The sequence below is a fragment of the Scyliorhinus canicula genome, chromosome 9 (assembly GCF_902713615.1).
Source record: "Scyliorhinus canicula chromosome 9, sScyCan1.1, whole genome shotgun sequence".
NCBI classification, from domain to species: domain Eukaryota; kingdom Metazoa; phylum Chordata; class Chondrichthyes; order Carcharhiniformes; family Scyliorhinidae; genus Scyliorhinus; species Scyliorhinus canicula.
Genome location: NC_052154.1, coordinates 56,161,083 through 56,180,835, shown reverse-complemented (window position 1 = coordinate 56,180,835; position 19,753 = coordinate 56,161,083). Strand labels below are relative to the sequence as shown.

Here is a 19,753-nt window from a genome sequence, read left to right as displayed (position 1 = left end):
GCATCTTCATTTTGGAAACCCCAGGGTGACCGTTATGCAATTCTATCACGATTGGGTGCTGCCCTGGATGGAGAATGGCTAGCCAGGATCTCCATAGGATTATACCGTCCTCAACACTCAGTTCTTCCCTCTTGGTTAGGTATGGTTCCAATGTCATCAGGGGTTTGCCCTTAGATCCCGCTGTTCAGGATCATGTGTTTCACCTTGGCTAATGTTGGATCCTTCTGTATCCAAGTCTTGATTTGTTTTGTCTATACTGGTAATGTTTCTAAGAAATTCAAAGTCATTGTGACCCCTTCTACTGCCAGTGAGGGAACCAGTCTTATGGGTAGCGGAAGATGGCTCAGGGCAGCAGCATTAGTGATTTGCATTCCAGAGTGATGCTGCAGGGAATATTCATAGGCTGCCAGTAACAAGGTCCAACGCTGTACCTGGGCAGAGGCAATAGAAGGGATTGTCGTGTCTTCTTTCAAAAAGGCCCAATAAATGCTTCTGGTCCATCACTATCAAGAAACATCTGTCATAAATGTACTGGTGGAATTTTTCTTTACACCAAATATAATCACGAATCCCTCCTCCATTTGTGAGTAATGCCAATCTGCATCCGCAAGGGTCCTGGATGCATAGATAGGGTCTTTCCGTGCCATCTTCCCAACGATGCTAGAGTACTGCCCCAACCGCATAGGGAGAGCAACACATGTCATTATGAGTTCCTCCTTAGGATCATAATGGGCCAATACATTAGATGATAAAAGCTGCCATTTGACTATCTCAAGGCCTTTTCTTGAGGAACCTGCCAAGACCATTTCTGTTATTTCTTCAAATGCAGATGTAATGTTGACAGCAGAGAGGAAATTTTGGGATGAATTTTCCCATAATCATTGACCAGTGCCAGGAAGGATTTCCATTCCATGGTATTTCATGGGATCGGCGCTTCCTTAATGGCTTTGACCTTGTCCTCCATGGCGTGTAGGCCTTTCTTATCCACTTAATAACCTAAATAGATTACCTCACTCAAATGGAAGATGCACTTTTCTCATTTAGGATGCACCCCTCCATTTGAAAACTGCTGCTGGACCTCCAGATTTGCTAGGTGCTCTTGCTCTGTAATCTTCATTGTCAAAACGTCATTGAGGTACACCACCGCCTTGGACAATCCTTGCAGTATGTTCTCCATAATTCACTGAAATATGGCACATGTCGACAAGACACCAAAGGGGCAGGCGCCTGTACTCGTACAGGCCGATGTGTGATAATGGTGATGTATTTACTGGATTCTTCACCGTCTCATTCAAGCTGAAGTAGATGTAGCTCATGTCCAATTTTGTGAAGGTCTGGCCTCCTGCTAGTTTGGCATATAAGTCCTCTATATGTGTCATAGGATACCTGTCCAGTTTTGAGGCCTATTGACTGGCGTTTATAACCCTCGCAAAGGCAGACAAATTTGTCAGGTTTGAGGACGTGAACAACGGGTGCAGCCCAATCTGTGAATTTCATGGATGATTTTATCCCACGGTTTTTCAGACATCCAAGCTTAGCTTCTACTTTCTCAAGCAATTAATATGGGACCGGTCGTGCTCTGAAGTATTTAGGCATGACCTCGGGGTTAACATAGATTTGAGCAGAATTCTCTGTTCACAGCAAGAGGATTCTCCAGTCCCGCTGCAGTGAATGGGAGATTTGGCTGAGGGCCAAATTCTCTGTCATCACTAGCAGTGGTAGTGGGGTAGACTGACAACAGAGAATCCAGGCCTATGGCTCTGGCTCCTTTTATTTTTCCAAGACTCCTTTGGAAGAAGGGCGGCACAGTGCTTAGCACTGCTGCCTCACAGCTCCAGGGACACAGTTCAATCCCCGCCTCCGGTGACTGTGTGGAGTTTGCACATTCTCCCTGTGTCTGCATGGGTTTTCTCCAGGTGCTCCGGTTTCCTCCCGCAGTCCAAAGATGTGCAGGTTAGGTGGATTGGCCATGCTAAATTGTCCCTTAGTGTCCAAAAGGTTAGGTGGGGGTCACAGGGATAGAGGGTGCAGACTTAATGGGCGAATGGCCTTCTTCTGCACTGTAGGGATTACTATGGTAAGAGTATTTATTGATAAGTTCGTATAGTCCTGCAACGCCCAATCTAAAAATTTCTAGTCAATCTAGTCTGATCCATTGTAGCCAATCCCTGCCCACGAGACTTACAGACAACTATGAGTAGAAGTTGGGCTGTCTGTCATCTGTAGGTCACCAGGGTTGTTATGGTTCCCAAGATTCAGAAAGGTTCTCATGTGTAGGTAGCTAATTTGAGCTCTGGTATACCATAAAATTAAAGGTATGATGGTGGTCCAAAGGCGATTAAATGTCTGTTCTCCAGTGGCAGAGACAGGAGTCCCTGTGTCCACCTCCATCTCTAGTGGGTGACCATTCACAAGTATCCTTATCCTTATTGGGGTGACCCAAGTTATGCTGATGCTGTTCAACTGCATCATCTCTTTGTCTGGAAATGGGTAGACCTGCATGGTATGAACTTGTGCTGATCTTGGCATCTTGCCTGGGTAATGCCCATATTGCCGATTCTGGTAGCTTCACCTGGGTTGTGCCCTTCTGCAATGCTCACAGTAGTCTATTAGCTGACACTGACATTCCTCCGAGTGGTTTCTCAGGTATGTCTGGGATCGTCACATTTTTATTTTGACCACCAGGTGGCCCCAATTGAGTTTTGGGTAGCTAATGGGTGTTGCATATGGATGCCTTCACCTAAGCTCTGGGCTTTCCCATGTGAGGTCCCTCCCCCAATTTAAGGAAGCTACTGTCTAGTGTCCCTTGTAGTTCCTGAGCCATTTCTCAACTTTTTCCAGAGACAGGACTCTCTAATTAACCTTCTTGAGATCCAGATTAGACTCTGCCAATAATTTGTTGGAGGCTGATTCATGGCTTCGAGTCATAGAGCTGGTTGTTTAACTTAGAAGGCTGCTCGGGAATCCCGTTTTCACTCCTTGTCGCCAATGTAATCACCTCGTCAAGGCCAGGTTATGAACAAACCTAGGTTTCAGTAATGAAAAGAAGCCGCTAACGCGGCATATAAAGCATGTATCCCAGCCCGGGACCATCGGGAACACCGGTCCATGTCTGGGTTGCAGGTTTTAAAGTCCTGTCAGTTGGCTCCCTTTGGGCGAGCCATCACCTACTCGATAAGGAACTCATATTCCACAAATCCCATAGGGAGATCAATTTACAAAACCCTGTGGTCTTGGTGGCGTCATTACACTTCTTATAGTTTTTTATTGTTGTTGAGCTCATAGTGTCTGTTACTAACGATAACCCTTCGGATCAAAGCGGAAAACCTCCAAAACAAGCAGTACTTTTGCAGTTTTTGTTTAAACTATGTGCCCTGCCCATTCCAAAATGTATCCTTGTTATGCACCTTTCTTAACTTATTTCTAGGAACTTTTGAACTTGCAAACCCTGAAGGACAAGCCAATGGCACATTAGATGTTGAATTAAAATGGATGATCTCATACTTGCCATCAAATGAATCCATAATGACCGTGGATCAAACTGAGGTGGTCTCAAAGCAAGGACCAGAAAAGTTGCCAGTAAAAGAGGAAGTTCAAGAACCTTCACATGCTATTTCTGAGGGATCCGATTTGGTAATTAATTTTATAAAATTTTAATGGTTCCAAATATTTCTTGACTTTAATAGTTGATCACATTTGCAAATATTTCCAAGAATATCGGAATTAAGTTTCCTTGATATTTTTTCACTGACGGAAAAATTAAATAAGGGAAACTCTCCAATTCATTAGCTGCAGAAAGCCATTAAAATTAATGGATGGAACATTTCTCAGCATGCATCGCCAATGGGTAAGGGTCACAACAGGAACATACAATTTAGAGCATTTAATCTTGTGTTTAAAATGGAAGGAGTGAAAAATAGGTGCCGTGCAATTACAATAACAGCAAATAGGACCATATTGCATTATGAAGTAGAATTAATTATTTCAGTCTGCGCAATCCCTTGTTTTAGCTGCCCTGCCTCAAAGAGATGAAGCCTGGCTCTCTTAGGAGGAAAGGAAAATCAGATGGGCAGTCTCCATTGAACTGCTTTTTTGGGGGAATCAGTCAATAGGTAAAAAAAAATGCTGTTCACTCTAACTAACCCCTGGGTGCAGTGGATATGTGTTCTGGATACTAGCAAGGGAAAAATATTGGGGTAAATAAAGGATAACTTCTAAGGAAAGTAGGGATGAACATCAGCAATCTTTTTGAAGTCTGATTCCATGGAATCTGTCATTTTAGGTACAGAACCGTAGAAAGCAATCATACGTTCGAGAAGGAAGAAGAGTATCTTGGGCGGATACAGAGATGTCTGACAGTTTAGTAAGTTAATTATATTATTGGCTAGATTTTGCTGTTGTGGAGTGTCCAATGGTGCCTTCTATAATTTTCAGTTTTAAAAATGTTAAGTGGCAATAATTAACACTGGTACATGACTGAAAGGTGTGGTGTTATGCCTGCAGATAATATTACATATACTCAGCAGTGTGACCTCCCACCAGCAGGTGGCCATGTACTCAGCAGTGTGACCACCCACCAGCAGGTGGCGTCAGACATCAGTCAGTTGACATCTGGCTACCGGCAGATAGTTGTAAGGCGTACATGAGGACACTCGCACATAAGGGTAGTTCCAGGAGAGTCTAAAGTAACTCTATGATAACTTGGTCTGTATCTGATCGTAACCTTACCACGTGTACATTAAGAAATCCTAGATCTGGCTAAGTTACCAGCAGTTCTGCAGAATCTAAGCGCAACAAGATTACAGAACACAAGGGACATCTTAACTTTCTGTGGTGGGTTTAGTTTCTATCTACCCACCAAGACAGCAACATCATGCTGTTCATTTCAACAGAGAAATGCCTTTTTCACACAGAAAATATGGACCATTATAACCTAATTTCTCGCAGAATTGTAAGCCGTAATAAATAGCACTCAAAGCAACAATTGCAAATAAGAATATGAGAAGATATCAAATTAGAAAAGGTCCTCCAGCCCAGCGAGGTCTTTCCTTAAAGCATGTACAGTTAGCCACAGTGATTTAATTTCCTGAGAGAAAGCTGTGCATAAATACTCCCTGATCCTCCAGGGTTATTAAGCAAATGTCACATCTCTACTGTCCCATTTTAATCTTCTGCTCACCAAATTATGTTTAGCATCCAAGAAATACAGAAACCTTTGGTTTTTCTTTTAGTTAAGCATTTTATCATAATATTAACCTCCATCTTGCTGCCAATTCTGCCTCCAACCTAATATGTATCCAACTCCTTTTGATTAATTTAATGAACTGCTTTTCCTGGGAATGTGTTCCACATATTTTGTATGAGAAAACATTTCTTCCAATCTGGCATCATTTAGACTTGTTACATTTATGTACTCTACTTCTGTGCTCACAATTTCGGTCAAACTTATGGTTGGTATGTATGGAATCCATCAGCACCCGGCGGAGTGTATTGATTTGCAGATATGGGCACTTCGTCAAAACACAGATTTGATGAGGGGGGCGGTTCTGATCCAAGATTTTGTCATGTCTTTCCCTTTCTAGGATGCTGACGACATGTGTACGCATACGACATTTTCAATTTTTTTTATGTTAGATTTCTTTCAGTTTCAGTTACTTTACTTTTTTCCTTGTATTACTTCTCATACCTTTTCATTACCTTTGTTGGTCGTTCTGGGTGAGTGTGCTTAACACTCGCTTTGGCTCTGTTTCACGTTATAAGCTCTGGAGTCGCCAGGTGCCGTAAAGACACCGCCACAGGTTTCAAGGTCAAGTTCAAAGCAATAAAGCTGTACACCAATTAGTAAGTCCAAAAGAATTAGAGTTTATTGTAACACAATTATAATAACACTCATGCACAAGCTAAAGATTAAACTTACTTCTACCACTAAACAACTAATACTTAGCTAAGAAGGAACTGCGAGGTCAGGGAACAAGGCCTTTCTGTTCTGGTCTGCAGGCTTCGAATCGCTATCAGTTGGCAAGGGTGTCAGTAATGCCAGTTTCAGGTAGCGGTTGTCGTTTAGGCACTTACGTTTTGGTGGCTGCTGCTCAACGGCTGGTGTAGAAGACAGGGGTCTGGAGGCTGGAGCTGGAGACAGGAGACTGAACCATGTGTGGGACCTCTCTTTTATAGGTCCCGGGGGTCCGCGCCCCTTTGGGCGGACTCCCTTACCTGCTGGGGATCGATTGGGCCTCTTCCCAATCGATATGTTTTGAACCCCCCAATCATAGGGCCGTTCCTTGGTTGCTGGGGCGGTTCTTAGGACTTATTGTCCTGGGCTTCTCTGGCGCCACTGGGTCTGGTCTCCTATTGAACGTATCGATTAATACTTAATTTGTGTCCATTGTATCTGGGACTTGCCCGGTATCACCTCATTAGTATGCTAACGGCTTCTCTTTCACAGCGCTGCCTGGTCTCTGCAGCAGTCAGAAACCGGTTTCTGCAGTTGTCCCAATACATAATTGCTCTGCAAGCTGTTTGCTCTTTAACATGTCCGTTTTCCCTGCACTCTTTGCAGTCTTCCATTTTGTGTTCGTTAGTGGCCATCTCAGGTGGCTACACCTTACCCAGGTATTTTCTTGTTTGATTGTTCCATTTGTCTTTTACTTGACTCACTTTGTTATGTCATCCCCAGATCAGCTTTTTCCCCATGTTTCCAAAAGCATCTGTTTGGCTAGATGCTGTTTGACTACATAACAGCTCCAATATTTACATGGAAGTAAGCAAGTGGAAGGCTCAAATGTCTGGGCAACAATTCAAGGTCTGGCCGAGGTTTAGGGGTAATTTGGTCTATGATCACAGAAGAGGGTAGGGGCCATGATTGACAGACGGGAAGATTAAAGGTTCCTTGAGGGGACAGAGCATATATGTTCTTCCGACCCACAGGGAATGCTGAAAAGGTGCATATCTTCTTGAGCCAGCATCTCCCACTTCCCTTTTATGGCAGAGTTTGCCTAACTAGGAAAACCATGCAGCAATTATTAAATGGAAATCAGGTCCCCTTTTACACTGTGGAAGCCTAATTTAAATATGCTAATGAGTCACCTTGTTACTTCACAGTGGGACACTCATGCCACAATACCTGTTGCTGTGAAAACGGTGGTAGGCACACATTTATGAGTTCCCGTTTTAAAGCATTTTAACCTTTCTCATGGACTCCCCTCACATTGTGTGCGGGGCCAATGGCATGGCCTGCATCTCTCTTCTATCCTTTCTTTTCACTAATAAACTAGCTCAATCTTTTTGTTTTTTAGTGCTGAAGAAAGATTTGCACCCAAAAGCTCAACTACGTATTTTCTCTTTCCAAAGTCACAAATGGACATGATTGATATTTCCAGTGTTTTTCCATTTATATTTAAACTTCATGATTTCTACTGGTTTCAAGAAATAGCCGAACAGCATTGTTCTCACCAACTCGTGCCTTACACCTGGTGGAAGCGAATTTGAGACCACATTAACAGCCCCCGAGATTGTTCACGCAAGCGATTTTGAGACCGTGTTTTACAGCCTGCGGAATTCCTCGAAAATCCGAAGAGAATTGAATTCCCAATTTCCTACACCCCTCACGGGTGATGTCATGAGGTTCTCACCCACAAAGGGCGAGAACCTCATTTTAATGTTTATTAGAATGTGATTAGCCAGCTCTTCAACAACATGATCACCCCCTCACTGAATAGCCAAACCTTACTGATGTGAGGCTTACAACAGCTATTTGAAGACATTAATCAGTTAAGGGAATCCCCCTGGGGGCACAAAGGTACGTATACCCCTGGGGAGAATGGCACATGCCTGGGCAATACCCTGGCACTGCCCCTTGGCACTACCAGGTTGGCACAGTGTCAACCTGGCAGATGCCAACCTGTACCAAGGGGCAGTGCTGGGGTGGGCCCTCTGGTGAGCCATATTTGGGGGAGTTTCTGTTATGTATGTTGGGGGGGGGGAAGAGCGCTCAGGGCATTGGGTGGGGAGAGAACTTGCAGACATGGCAGGCACGGGGGAGAGGGCAGTGTCTGGGGGTGGGAACGCCGGTCATACCTCCATGGTGGAGGGGGAAGGGGGAGTTGATCTTCACTTCTGATTGGAGCGCACTTTAATGATGGCACCACTGGAGAGTCACATGTCGGTTTTCAGTCTGAACCTGACATTTTTGAAAAATATGGTAAGATTCTGCCCGATATCCTGCACACCTCCATCATCCCTGGGTACATTCTTTCCCATTGGCAGGATAGATCCACGAGAGGTTGCAGCACAGAGGGACAATAAGCCCTCACTTAATGTTGGAGTTGTGATCCTAAAATGCAACTTTGAATGAAACAGCTTTAAGCAGAATGCGTCAATTGAACCTGCCTCTACCACAATCTTGGGTAGTCCATTCCAGACTCCAACTCCTCATTGCATAAAATATATTTTTTTCCAATGTTTCCATTGCTTTTTTGGCAATTACCTTAAATCTGGGAACTCTTGTTCCCAATACTTCCACCAGTAGTAACCTTTTCTCCCTCTCTACTCTGTTCAGACCGTCATGATTTTATATCCTTCTATCAAATCTCCTCTCCACCGCTTCTTCTCCAAGACGAAAGTCCCAACTTCTCCAATCTACCTAGGTAAAAGTTTCTCATCCCAGGAAACATTTTTGTAAATTTTTCCTGCAGTCTTTCTAATGCCCTCACACCTTTCCGAAAGTGTGGTGCCCAGAGTGGAACACAATGCTCCAATTGAGGCCGAACCAGTGTTCCATTCGAATTTAGCGTAATCTCCTTGCTTTTCAACTCTATGCCCCATTAATAAAACCTAGAATGCTTATGCTTTATTAGCTACTCTCTCAACTTGTCTTGCCACTTTCAATGATTTATGTACACTTACAGACAGGTCTATATGCTCCTGCACCCCTTTAGAATTTTACCCTTGATTTTATATTGTCTCTCCATATTCCTCCTACCAAGTTAATAATTTCACACTTCTCTGCATTAAATTCCAAATTTTAAATGGTCTGCCCATTCCATCAACCTGTCTATGTTCTTTAGAAATTTTGCAATATCCTCCTTACTATTAGCAAGTTTCGTATTATCCACAAATTTTGAAATTGCCCTCTGTAAACCAAGGTCCAGGTCATTGTGGTGGTGGACTTCTTCTAGCTAACCACAGGAGACCCAGAGATCGGTTACAATAATTTGATGATTCAAGTATTGAGGGAACCACCCCGGACAAACCTCCTCTGATACAGCCCTAACACAGAAATCACAGGCAGAGCATTCTAATACAGCTCCAACAGGGAGAGCATTCTAATACCACTGTCTCTCCCAAGTCACAGAGATACAAACTGCTATACAATTAGTTAGTACACAAAACATTATTTTAAAATTCCGATCCTCCCCAAGTAGGTTTATGGTTAAACCTTCACCCAAAGGCTTTTCTGTAAACCTTCTCCCAAAGGTTTTTCTGTAATCTGGAAACTGCCTGTTCCTCAAACGAGTAAAAATCTTCTGCTGATATTAGAACCTCAAGGAAGAGCATTTGATTAGCATGTGATTTACTCTAATGTAGGGGGTGTTAAATCTATTCCTCCTTTTTATTAAATCTATTAATTCACTCTTATAGTCATTAACGTATACCAGGAAGAACAAGGCACCCAACTGTGATTCCTAGAAAACTTCAAATCTTCCTCCAGTCCAAAGAAATGCCCATTAACCATTACTTGGTTTCCTGTTATTCAATCATTTTTGTATTCATGTTGCTACTTTCCCTATGACAGTAGTTGTATTTTCGCTCATAAGTCAGTTGTGCAGCACTTTATCAAATGCCTTTTAGAAATTCATGTACACCACATCAACAGCATTACCCTCCCCAATTCGTTCTGGTACCTCATCAAAAACATCAGCAAGTTAGTTAAACAGTATTTGCCCTTAACAAGTCTATGCTGGCTTTCGTTAATTAACCAGCGTTCACGCAAGTGTCTAATTTTGATTGTTGTTTCTGGAATATTTCCTACCGAAGACTGACCTGAAGTTACTGGGCTTAGCTTTACGTTAAAAGGGCGTACGTTTCCAATTCTCCAATCCTCTGGCATGACCCTTCAGTATAAGGAAAACAAGAAAATAAATTCCTCCACAATTTCCATTCTCACTTCCCACAGTATCCTTGAATGGATATCATCTGGCCCTGGTACCTTATCAATTTTAAAACAATTTTAAAAAAATTTGAGTACCCAATTCATTTTTCCAATTAAGGGGCAATTTAGCGTGGCTAATCCACCTAGCCTGCACATCTTTTGGGTTGTGGGGGGCGAAACCCATGCAAACACAGGGAGAATGTGCAAACCCCACACGGTAAGTGACCCAGAACCGGTATCAAACCTGGGACCTCGGCGCCGTGAGGCAGCAGGCCTAACCCACTGCGCCACGGTGCCGCCCTCTACCTTATCAAGTTTAAGTACAGACAGCCTATCCAAAGCCTCTTGTTTATCAATTTAAACCTTTCAAGTGTCTGAATTACCTCCTCTTTCACCATGACTTGTACAGTACCTTCTTCATTGGTAAAGACAGATGCAAAGTATTCATTGAATGCCTTCGCCACACCCTGTCTCCATGTGTAAATCTCCTTTTTTTGGTCCCAAATCGCCTCCATTCCTCCTTTCACGCTTTAAAATGTATATGCCTACAGAAGACTTTTAGATTCTCTTTTATGTTAGCTGCCAGTCTCTTATCATACTCTCTCTTTGCCTTTTCACTTCCCTTCTAACCTTCAATATTCTGCCTGGTTCTGATTCATTATCCACCTGACATCTGTCATAAGCACATTTTCTACTTCATCTTAATTTCTATCATTTTTGTCAGCCAGTGTGCTTCAGATTTATTTACCCTTTATTTACCCTCTTTTCCCATTGTCTCAATATACCTTAATTGTGCCTGAACCATCTCCTCCTTCTAGCCAGCTCATTGTTCACTTATCATTTTGCCTGTCAGACTTTGATTTTCTTTGCAACATTTTTGCATCCTCCTCACAATTTACATTGCCACCTAGCTCTGTATCATCAGCAATCTTAGATATATTGCTTTCAGTCTCAGTCTATTTGGCGGCATTAGATACAGCAACAGTTTTAGGGCCTGACAGAATCCTAGCTGTAGTGCTGAAGAGTTGTGCTGTTTGCTGCCAACGGATGTCATGTTTTGCAACATTTGCACTCACATCCTTAACATTTTTGACTTTGCCTGAGAAACCACAATTAGACCAAAGGTGGCTAGCCAATACTCCAGAAATCTCTAAAATTGCTTCTGTCCTGGCTAAGGAGAGCAACATCATCCAAATAATCCAGTTTCAACAAAGCAGTCTTAATTGACGGTTGTACGACTATTTCCATGTCAAGGTTCCAGTCCATTACATGACTTGACTGGAGCCAAAATACATTGCTGCCATCCAGATCAGGTGTAGAAACCCTCAGAGATATGGTTCTCCAATTAAATCCATACTTGATGGTCATAGTGTAGAACTGGAATTAGCTGCAAGAGATCTTTGGGAGACCTGTTGCCTTCTAAAGTTTTGCATAGCACATAATCTTGAAGAGGAGGAAAGACCAACTTGAGGACTATATGCGCGACTTGCAGAAGGTGGTTGAATTCTTAATGAATCCAACTTAATGGGCGAAAAGCAAGTACGATGTTCATCGTAGATCGCATATCGGTGTGACTTAAATTCACAGGGTGATAGTGTTTCAGCATGAGTGGCTGAACTGAGAAAGTAGGATATACAAGACTTTTCCAGGAGATGGTTTAGCCCATCGAGTCTCTCCTGCCATTCAGCGAGATCAGATTTGATGTCTGAACCAACTCTATATCCCTCACCTATCAATTTCAATGTCAATTACCATTTGCAGAAGTGAGATCCAAACTTTTACCACCCTCAGCGTGTCAAAATGTTTTCTCACGTCTCCCCGGTAAGGCCAGGCTTTAATTTTTAGGCTTGCTCCTCTCACCCTAGGTTCCCAAACCAGCATAAATAATTTTTTCGTCACATTCTGCTGTTCATTTGATCCCTCCCATTCACCAGGATCTATACAGCTTTTAACGTTCTTGTATTCTTTTTCTTTTAGCTTTCTGTCATCCATGGTTATTTTCTTTGGTAAGCAGAGGTCTTGCTCCAGTAATTACCATTATTGACTGGTGCTCCTAAGCCCCTGCAAACCTGGTATGATTTAACTCTGCTACAATTCTGAATCAATATCTAATGCTACTCCTGGAGATCATGAGGTCTGAACCAACAGCAATGGTACTGATATTGTTATGCCACCCTAGCACGTGCTAGATCAATTCCAGCCCGAATGCCCCGGATCACAACACAAGTGAATTAGCCAATTATTCTTATAAAAATTCCCGAAGTCTATGACCCTTGGCTATCCAATAATCACAGTTACCAGGTTTGTAAGTTGAATTACCATACCAAGAACTATCATGAAATATCATATAAATACAACCAGATAACAACAAACTAATACCTACTACCCCCTTTAACAGTCCCACCCTCTACCCACACACACAAAACAGGCGAACACAGAGGGGTGGAAAGGGGTAAAAATAATAAGGATTACAGTCAAATGATAAGAGTCTTTGCTTCAAATGGTGGTTCTTTAGCAGTTTACTCAACGCACGCTGGTTGGTAAGGGTCTCTGGTTTACAGCTGGTCATGGTCTTCCTTGCAGGGTCATTTATTCAGGGTCCCGCAGGTTAGAAAATGCAGTACTGACAGGCAGCAAGCTTTTTGGAGAGACATTGTATTTGTTATCAAACTTCAGTTCGAGGTTCACATTCAGGCCCATATCTTTCTGTGTAGACACTATTTCACACCAAACCTTGCTTTCAGTTCGTAATTTCATTTCAGGTCTCTAAGTCTCAAGAGGACGGTACCCTGACTTGCTGGAGAGAGAGTCAGCCCCCACAGTAGCCTTCCGAAGAGGATTAGTCAGATTGTTTTGGAGAGAGTTAGTTAGATCCCTTCATCCATGCTGCATAATCAAGCGTGAAACTGAACTGGAACCTCGTGACTCTGAAAACATTCCAGTGGGATAATACCCAATCACCACCTGTTACCGGGCAGACCACATCCTTTTGGGCCCATTCATTGGCCACCAGCCAAATCAGTCAAACCGAGTCAGCACTGACACTGGCCAGTCTATAACCAACAGTCCAAAGCAGCACAGTTTTCCGGAATTTTCAGCTTGAATTAAAGGTACAGGCCATTGCTTCCTTCTGCTTCTGCTTCCTTCACCTGAGGAAAGAGCGGTGCTCCAAAAGCTAGTGTATGAAACAAACATGTTGGACTTTAACCTGGTGTTTTAAGACTTCTTACTGTCCTTCTGCTTGAACTGAAGGTGCAGTGCTGCCTTAAAGACACGTGTCGATAAATCATCCATAGATCAAAGATGTAACGGCAAAATAAAACAAAGGGGAAATAAGGAAATAAACAGGGAATAAACAAGAACAGACAGCAAAAATCCTTTCAATATGTGATACACAGGCCGCAATCGGCCATGATTTGCAGATACAGTAAGCCAGCTCGAATTCCATTGATTTCAGCAGGACAGGAAGATCCCAACAGTGGGTTGGGCCAGAAAACCCCAGCCTCAGAAGGAGACGAATCTTCATGAATTATTCTTTATTGTTCTGGGGCCAAATGGGCAAGAATAATTTTGAGTCCGCTACTGAAGCAGCTGGATTGGCCACTCATGTCTCAAAGCATGATCAGCTCATCATGCAATGGAATTGATTGTATCGACTCTATTAACTGCAGATCCTAGTGTGGCCATGAAGTCCTCACCTGGTCCATAATGGACATCTATAGTTCTCTGACATGTAAAAAAGATTGGAAATAGGGTGCCACATGTCAGAGATTTATTGAAAGAGGGTCAAAGAATGGGTGCTGCCCAGTCCTGTGCCTAACTCCCAACAGATTCACATCCTCCACAAAATGATCGCTATTATTCATGAGTTTTGCCTCAGTTATTTACTTTTTAATTCAGAGACTCTATCACCTACCCAGACCCCAGACGGTGAATCCCGCATTTCTTCTCAGGCAGTCCTGACTGTTCACAGTTTGTGAACTTATATGTCACAGGTTGTAAACGTATCAAAAGGAACTTTAACTTCCACCAGTCATTAACATGTGTGCACAATCACATGCTGACTGTTCATGATGTGAGGGGCGGGGGTTTTAATCTCCTTTCCATTTGTAGTTCGCTCATGTTTGTTAGTACTCCTGTGTATACATTTCCTTGGAATAGAGGAGACGGAGGGCGTTTTCAGGGGAGTATCATCAGTATTCCCATACCTCATCTGTTTTGATTTGATGTGATTTAGATTGATTGTTACGTGTACCGAGGTACAGTGAAAAGTTTTGAGCAACATTGGGGTACAATTTATTCTTCCGCTTGGTGAACCAATGGCCTCCATACACAACCCTAGGCAATGGCCCTTATCAGTAGAAAATAGCCGGAACCAGTCAGACCAGAGACTGGTGGGGGCAGAAGCAACCACTCCCTGAAGCAATATATTAGGTGATACATGATCTGCACTACTTGCTACTCAAGTTAAAATAACTTGTGCCGCAAATTGATGGTAGTGGGGAAAGGTTACTGCTCATCTCACCTTTCTTACCCCATTCCACACTGGCCTTTCTGCCAGAAATTCAATCCAGCTCAGATCTAACCCTGTGGTCTCCCTTAGACTACTGCGTGAAATTCCTGCTGGCTAATTCACAAGGAACACAAATATATTGAAAAGCTTGGACTGAAAAACCGCAAGAATTATCCCATGTAAAAATTATGAGCCAAAACAACAGATTTTTTAAAAAAGCTTAAAACTTGTCAGGATAAGGTGAACCCTGAATCTCACTTTAATGGTGGGCTAGCCCCATTGAAAAGCTAATTTCAACAGATCTTAAACTATTTCCTCAAAGGCAAATGTAAAGTAAGGTCACCATAGTCCTAGTGACCATAGGCTGCATTCCCCTTTGTGGCGGAGAGCTGACTGGTGGTGATTTAACCTGAGGATCACCACACATCAGGTGAGAGGCAAGGTTTGAGAAGACAGTGTTTCATTAATAACCTCAGCCGGTATGGCAGTTGAACCCAGACTGTTGGCACCGCTCTGCATCACAAACCAGCTATATCAGCTCCTGAAAGGGCAATATATTCTTGAAGTAAAGGTAAAGGAGTTGAATCAAAGACGTTCAGGGAATTTGAGAAAAGTTTTGTGCTAGGAGGGTGAGTTGCAGTACTCAAGGATGAGATGGGACAAAAAACTTTCCCCATGTTTTATTTTTCATACATGCTATCCAAACTCTTTTGGTGCTAAGGGACTTGCTGTGCACACCAGTTTTTTTCATTTATTTCAAATTTCTAGGATTGGAATTGTTTTATTCATTAGAACTTTACTGCCTCACATTGATATTTTCCATTGAGGCTGAATAAAATACTAAAATGACAAAAATTGATGTGAATTTAATTATGTTGTCATTTTTGGTTTTGTACTGAACTTATTTATGTTTTGTTGATTTGAAGACAACTAGAGTAACAAAAAGATTTGAAGTTCATGCACCTGATGTTGTAGCCGAGTCAAATGACGTAAAACTTGCTGCAACAGAGCCTGAACCAATTAATCAGGTATGTGAGAAATAAATGTTATTATAACTGGGTGATGGTCTGTACATGCTTTCATCTCAATGTATAGCATGACATCAGTGGAGTAAAATCATTTGTGTCACTTTAATTTTGTAGCGTATGTGAACTAGCTCCTTCTTCACCTGACCAACATTATTTCATTTGCCTGATGGATGGTAGTGATAGACTCTGCCAACCATCTTGTGTAATGAATGCAACAGTAAGAGAAGAAATATTTTTCGGTACTGTTTCATGCCAGTTTTTTTATTCTGCTGTGGGCAATCTCAAAAGAAGAATGCTGAAAAGCTTTACAAAAAATTACTTTAAAATATATACTTAAAGGGACTTGTGGTGGCGGCCATGAGGTGAGTGGTTGCACATTTGGCAGCTCCCGCTCGAGGCAGTTTTTTCGGTCCTTTTCCCCGGCTGCCGGGTGGATGTTTTAGAGAAAAATGGTGCAGAGGTGATGGAGGAAATTTATATTCAACTGGTGAGGTCAGTGGATGGATCTGCGGACCAGAAGTGGGTCTAGAAGGAAGGAGCTGCAAAAGCAAGGAACACTTTGTGTGACTCAGGCAAAGGTGGCAGAGAATAAGGGTCAGGCCCTACCAACCCGATGGTCGACGGAACAGTTGGTGGACTTTCTGAACGTAACGTTCAGCCAACAGAAGAGGGAGGCTCAGGAGGACCTGCCGAAGGTGGTAGACCCGCTGAAAGCGGAGATCGACCGTGTGGAGCTGAGGCTGGAGACTCGGAGCCTGGCGGTCCAAAAGTAGGGAGCGGGTGATCATGAAGAGCAGCTTACCTTGTTGGCACCCAAAATTGGGATGTTGAGGGAGACCCAGAAGCGGCTCAAGGAGAAAGTGGAGGATCTGGAGAACTGCTCTCGGAGGCACAATTTGGGGATAGTGGGGATTCTGGAGGGCATCGAAGGAGCGGACGCAGGTTTTTACGTGGCCAAGATGTTGGAGGAGCTAATGGAGGAGGGGGCCTTCGACCGGCCCCTGGATGTCAATCGGGCGTATAAGCGCTGATGTGGAAGCCGTAGGCGAACGAGCCGCCAAGGGCTATAATGATGAGGTTACACCGGTTTTTGGATAAACAGAAGATCTTGGGATAGACCAAACAAACGAGGAGATGTACCTGGGAAGCTAACGAGCTCCGGGGATATCTGAATCTGGGCGCGGAACCTGCAAAGAGGAGAGCTGGATTCAACTGGGCCAAGGCTGCCTTCTTTAAGAAGGGGTGAAGTTCGGGATCCTGTACCCGGCCCGCCTTTGGGTGACCCACAATGGCCACAAGTATTATTTTGGAACACAGGAGGAGGCAACAGAGTTTTTGAGAGACAATGAACTGGCAGGAGAGGGAGGACAATAAACTTTGGAGTGTGAGGTGGTCTTGATTCTTGCACCCCTCTTTTTGTTGTATTGCTTTCTGCTCTTTTTTTGGGTGATGGTAAGGGGAGAACCTCTCTTCTATCAGGGGCTGTTTAGCTTTTTTATCGGGATCTTTGGTGAGAGGCCAGAAGACGGTGGAGGGTGAGTGAACCTTATTTTCTTCCTTTCATTGTTATTGTTGTTTCACCATGGAAATGTGTGTGTGGGGGGGGGGGGGGGGGGGGGAAAGAGAGGAATCAGTAGGGGGCAGAATGCTTTGGCGCCATAGGAGGGGGCAGCCAGGCTAGCTGGGCAAGCTCGTTCACGGGAGTGCAGTGGGGGGGTGATCAGGTGGTTAGAGTTTTAGATGGGGACGGGATTGGTGTTTTTTTAGGGGGTGGATTGCTGATGCAGGTGGGGCGGGTTGATATGCAGTAAGGAGGGAATTGGTGACAGTGGACACCCGAGGGCAAGCCTGGCGGGTTGCGGGACGTGAGCCGGGACCTGATGCAAGAAGGATTATGGTTCATCGGCAGGGGAGGTGTGCAGGGTGCCCCCAACCAGGCTGGTCACATGGAACGTGAAAGGGCTGACTGGGCCGGTCAAGCAGCCGCGCGTGTTCACACACCTGAGGAGCTTGAAGGCTGATGTGGCATTTCTACATGATACATTTCTACAGCATTTGAAGATTGAGGACCAGACTAGGCTGCGGAAGGGGTGGGTAGGATAGGTTTTTCACACAGGGTTGGATATGAAGACATGGAGGGTGGTGGTGCTGATAAATAAGTGGGTAAGGTTCGTGATGGTGAGTGGGAAATTGGAGGGGGTGCCAGTGGTCCTGGTGAACGTGTATGTCTGAAATTGTGACGATTTGGAATTCATGAGATGGATGTTGGGGAACATCCAGGACCTGGACTCGCACCGGTTGATTATGGGGGGGGATTTTAATACGGTTATCGAGCCGGGATTGGACCTGTCGGGTCTGCGATCGGAGAGGGCGTCGGCAGTGGCGAAGGAGCTAAAGGGGTTCATGGAGCACATGGGGGAGTGGATCTATGGAGGTTTGGGAGGCCGTGGGTGAAGAAACTTTTATACTTTTCTCATGTGCGCAGGGTGTACTCATGGATTAATTACTTTGTGATGGATAAAACTCTGCTAGCGGGGGTGATTGACTCGGGGTATTTGCCGATTATGACCATATGTCGCACTAGGTGGACTTGCAAGCAGACCGGGGGGGGGGGGGGGGGGGGGGGGGGGCAGGCAGCGCCCACATTGGAGATTAGACATGGGTTGCTAGCAGACGAGGAGGAGTGCGAATGGGTGAGAGCTGCCATTTGGGGGTGTGTGGAGCTGAATGACACGGGTGAGATTTTGACAGCAGGAATACCTAATCACTGATGCTAAATTGGGTTCCTCCTAGATCACTCAGCTCCTGACCTTATGACAGCCTTGATTATAATGGCAAAAGAGCTGAACTGCAGATTGAGGTGAGAGTGACTGCCCTTGACACCAAGGCAGCATTTGACAGAGTATGGCATCAAGGAGCCCGAGCAAAACTGGAGACGATGGAAATCAGGGGATAATTCTCACTGATTGGAGCCCAAGTACAATGGAAAATGGTGGTGACTGTTGGAGGTCAATCATCTCAGGCCCGGGACTGCAGGATTTCCTCAGGGTAGTGTCCAAGGCCCAACCATCTTCAGCTGCTTCATCAATTTTGTGAGGGCCACCAGGAGTTGAAGGATAGAGAAATAACATTTATTTACAATAACATATATATACAACAGCAGCAGCAACTCCCTTGCTGCTCACTCCTCTCTAGCTGGCTCCAAACTGGCCAGCTTTATTTATGTAGGGAATCTGCTAATGATTTTTCCGCCCCCCTCATTGGGGAAGCTCATACTCCCAAAGGATTGTGGGATTGCCTTTGTCCCCAGCCAGTGGTAAGCAGGCAGGTTATAACATCCCTCCCGCCAAAGTCCAAGGCATCCACCGAAGACCCTGGCGAAGGAGGGCATCGGACTTGTTTTGCTGCAGGCAGGACACCATTTGCATGAGGCGCTGGATCGGACGGCGTGTAACGAGACGGAGAACGGCGCTTCCGTGATGAACGACGTGACTGTTGTACATCCACGGCCCGTGAGCCTAAGGACTCCCCCTCTGAGGCGTCCTGTGTCTCCATCTCGGACTCGGAGTCTGCTGCCTCCGTCATCTCGGCGTCTCTTATCTCCACGCGGTTCTGCAACGACCTGCGCAGGCTTTGAGTGCAGCATCAGAGGAAGATTGTGAGGAATACTCTCCACTGTGTCTGGTCTCTTTGGCTGTAGAAATGAACTCTGGGGGCGGGGAATCTTTGGAAGAGATGGTCTTCTGGACCGAACGTGGTCTACATGCTTGCTCTGGAGACGACCCTGGGCTTGCACCTGGCAAGAGATAAGGCCCGTTAGGTGAAAGATAACGCCAGGGACCCACTGGGCACCACCAGCAAAGTTTCAAACGAACACTGGATCACCGGGAGCAAACTGCCGAATCGGCCGATGCCGAGAAAAACCATGTCCCTGCCGTTCTCGAGTGCGGCGTACTTTTGCGCCAATGGCCGGGAAAACCATGCTAAGGCGGGTGCGAAGTCTCCGGCCCATTAGGAGTTCCGCGGGAGCTACCCCAGTAACCGCATGTGGAGTGGTCCTGT

General features: G+C 44.6%; 1 protein-coding gene across 5 annotated transcripts in view; it reads left to right on the top strand.

Annotated features, from left to right (window-relative positions):
• rpgrip1l (RPGRIP1 like) overlaps positions 1 to 19,753 on the top strand; it is a 303,409-nt gene that overhangs the window by 173,103 nt on the left and 110,553 nt on the right. For all 5 annotated transcript variants that reach the window (XR_005461803.1, XM_038806727.1, XM_038806728.1 and 2 more), the window contains exons 18-20: positions 3,428 to 3,633; positions 4,283 to 4,363; positions 15,590 to 15,691. Coding sequence is in view for 4 of the 5 variants with exons in the window: in XM_038806727.1 (XP_038662655.1) it covers positions 3,428 to 3,633; positions 4,283 to 4,363; positions 15,590 to 15,691 (389 nt within the window). In the remaining variant the exon portion in view is untranslated. The remainder of the gene's footprint in view (positions 1 to 3,427; positions 3,634 to 4,282; positions 4,364 to 15,589; positions 15,692 to 19,753) is intronic.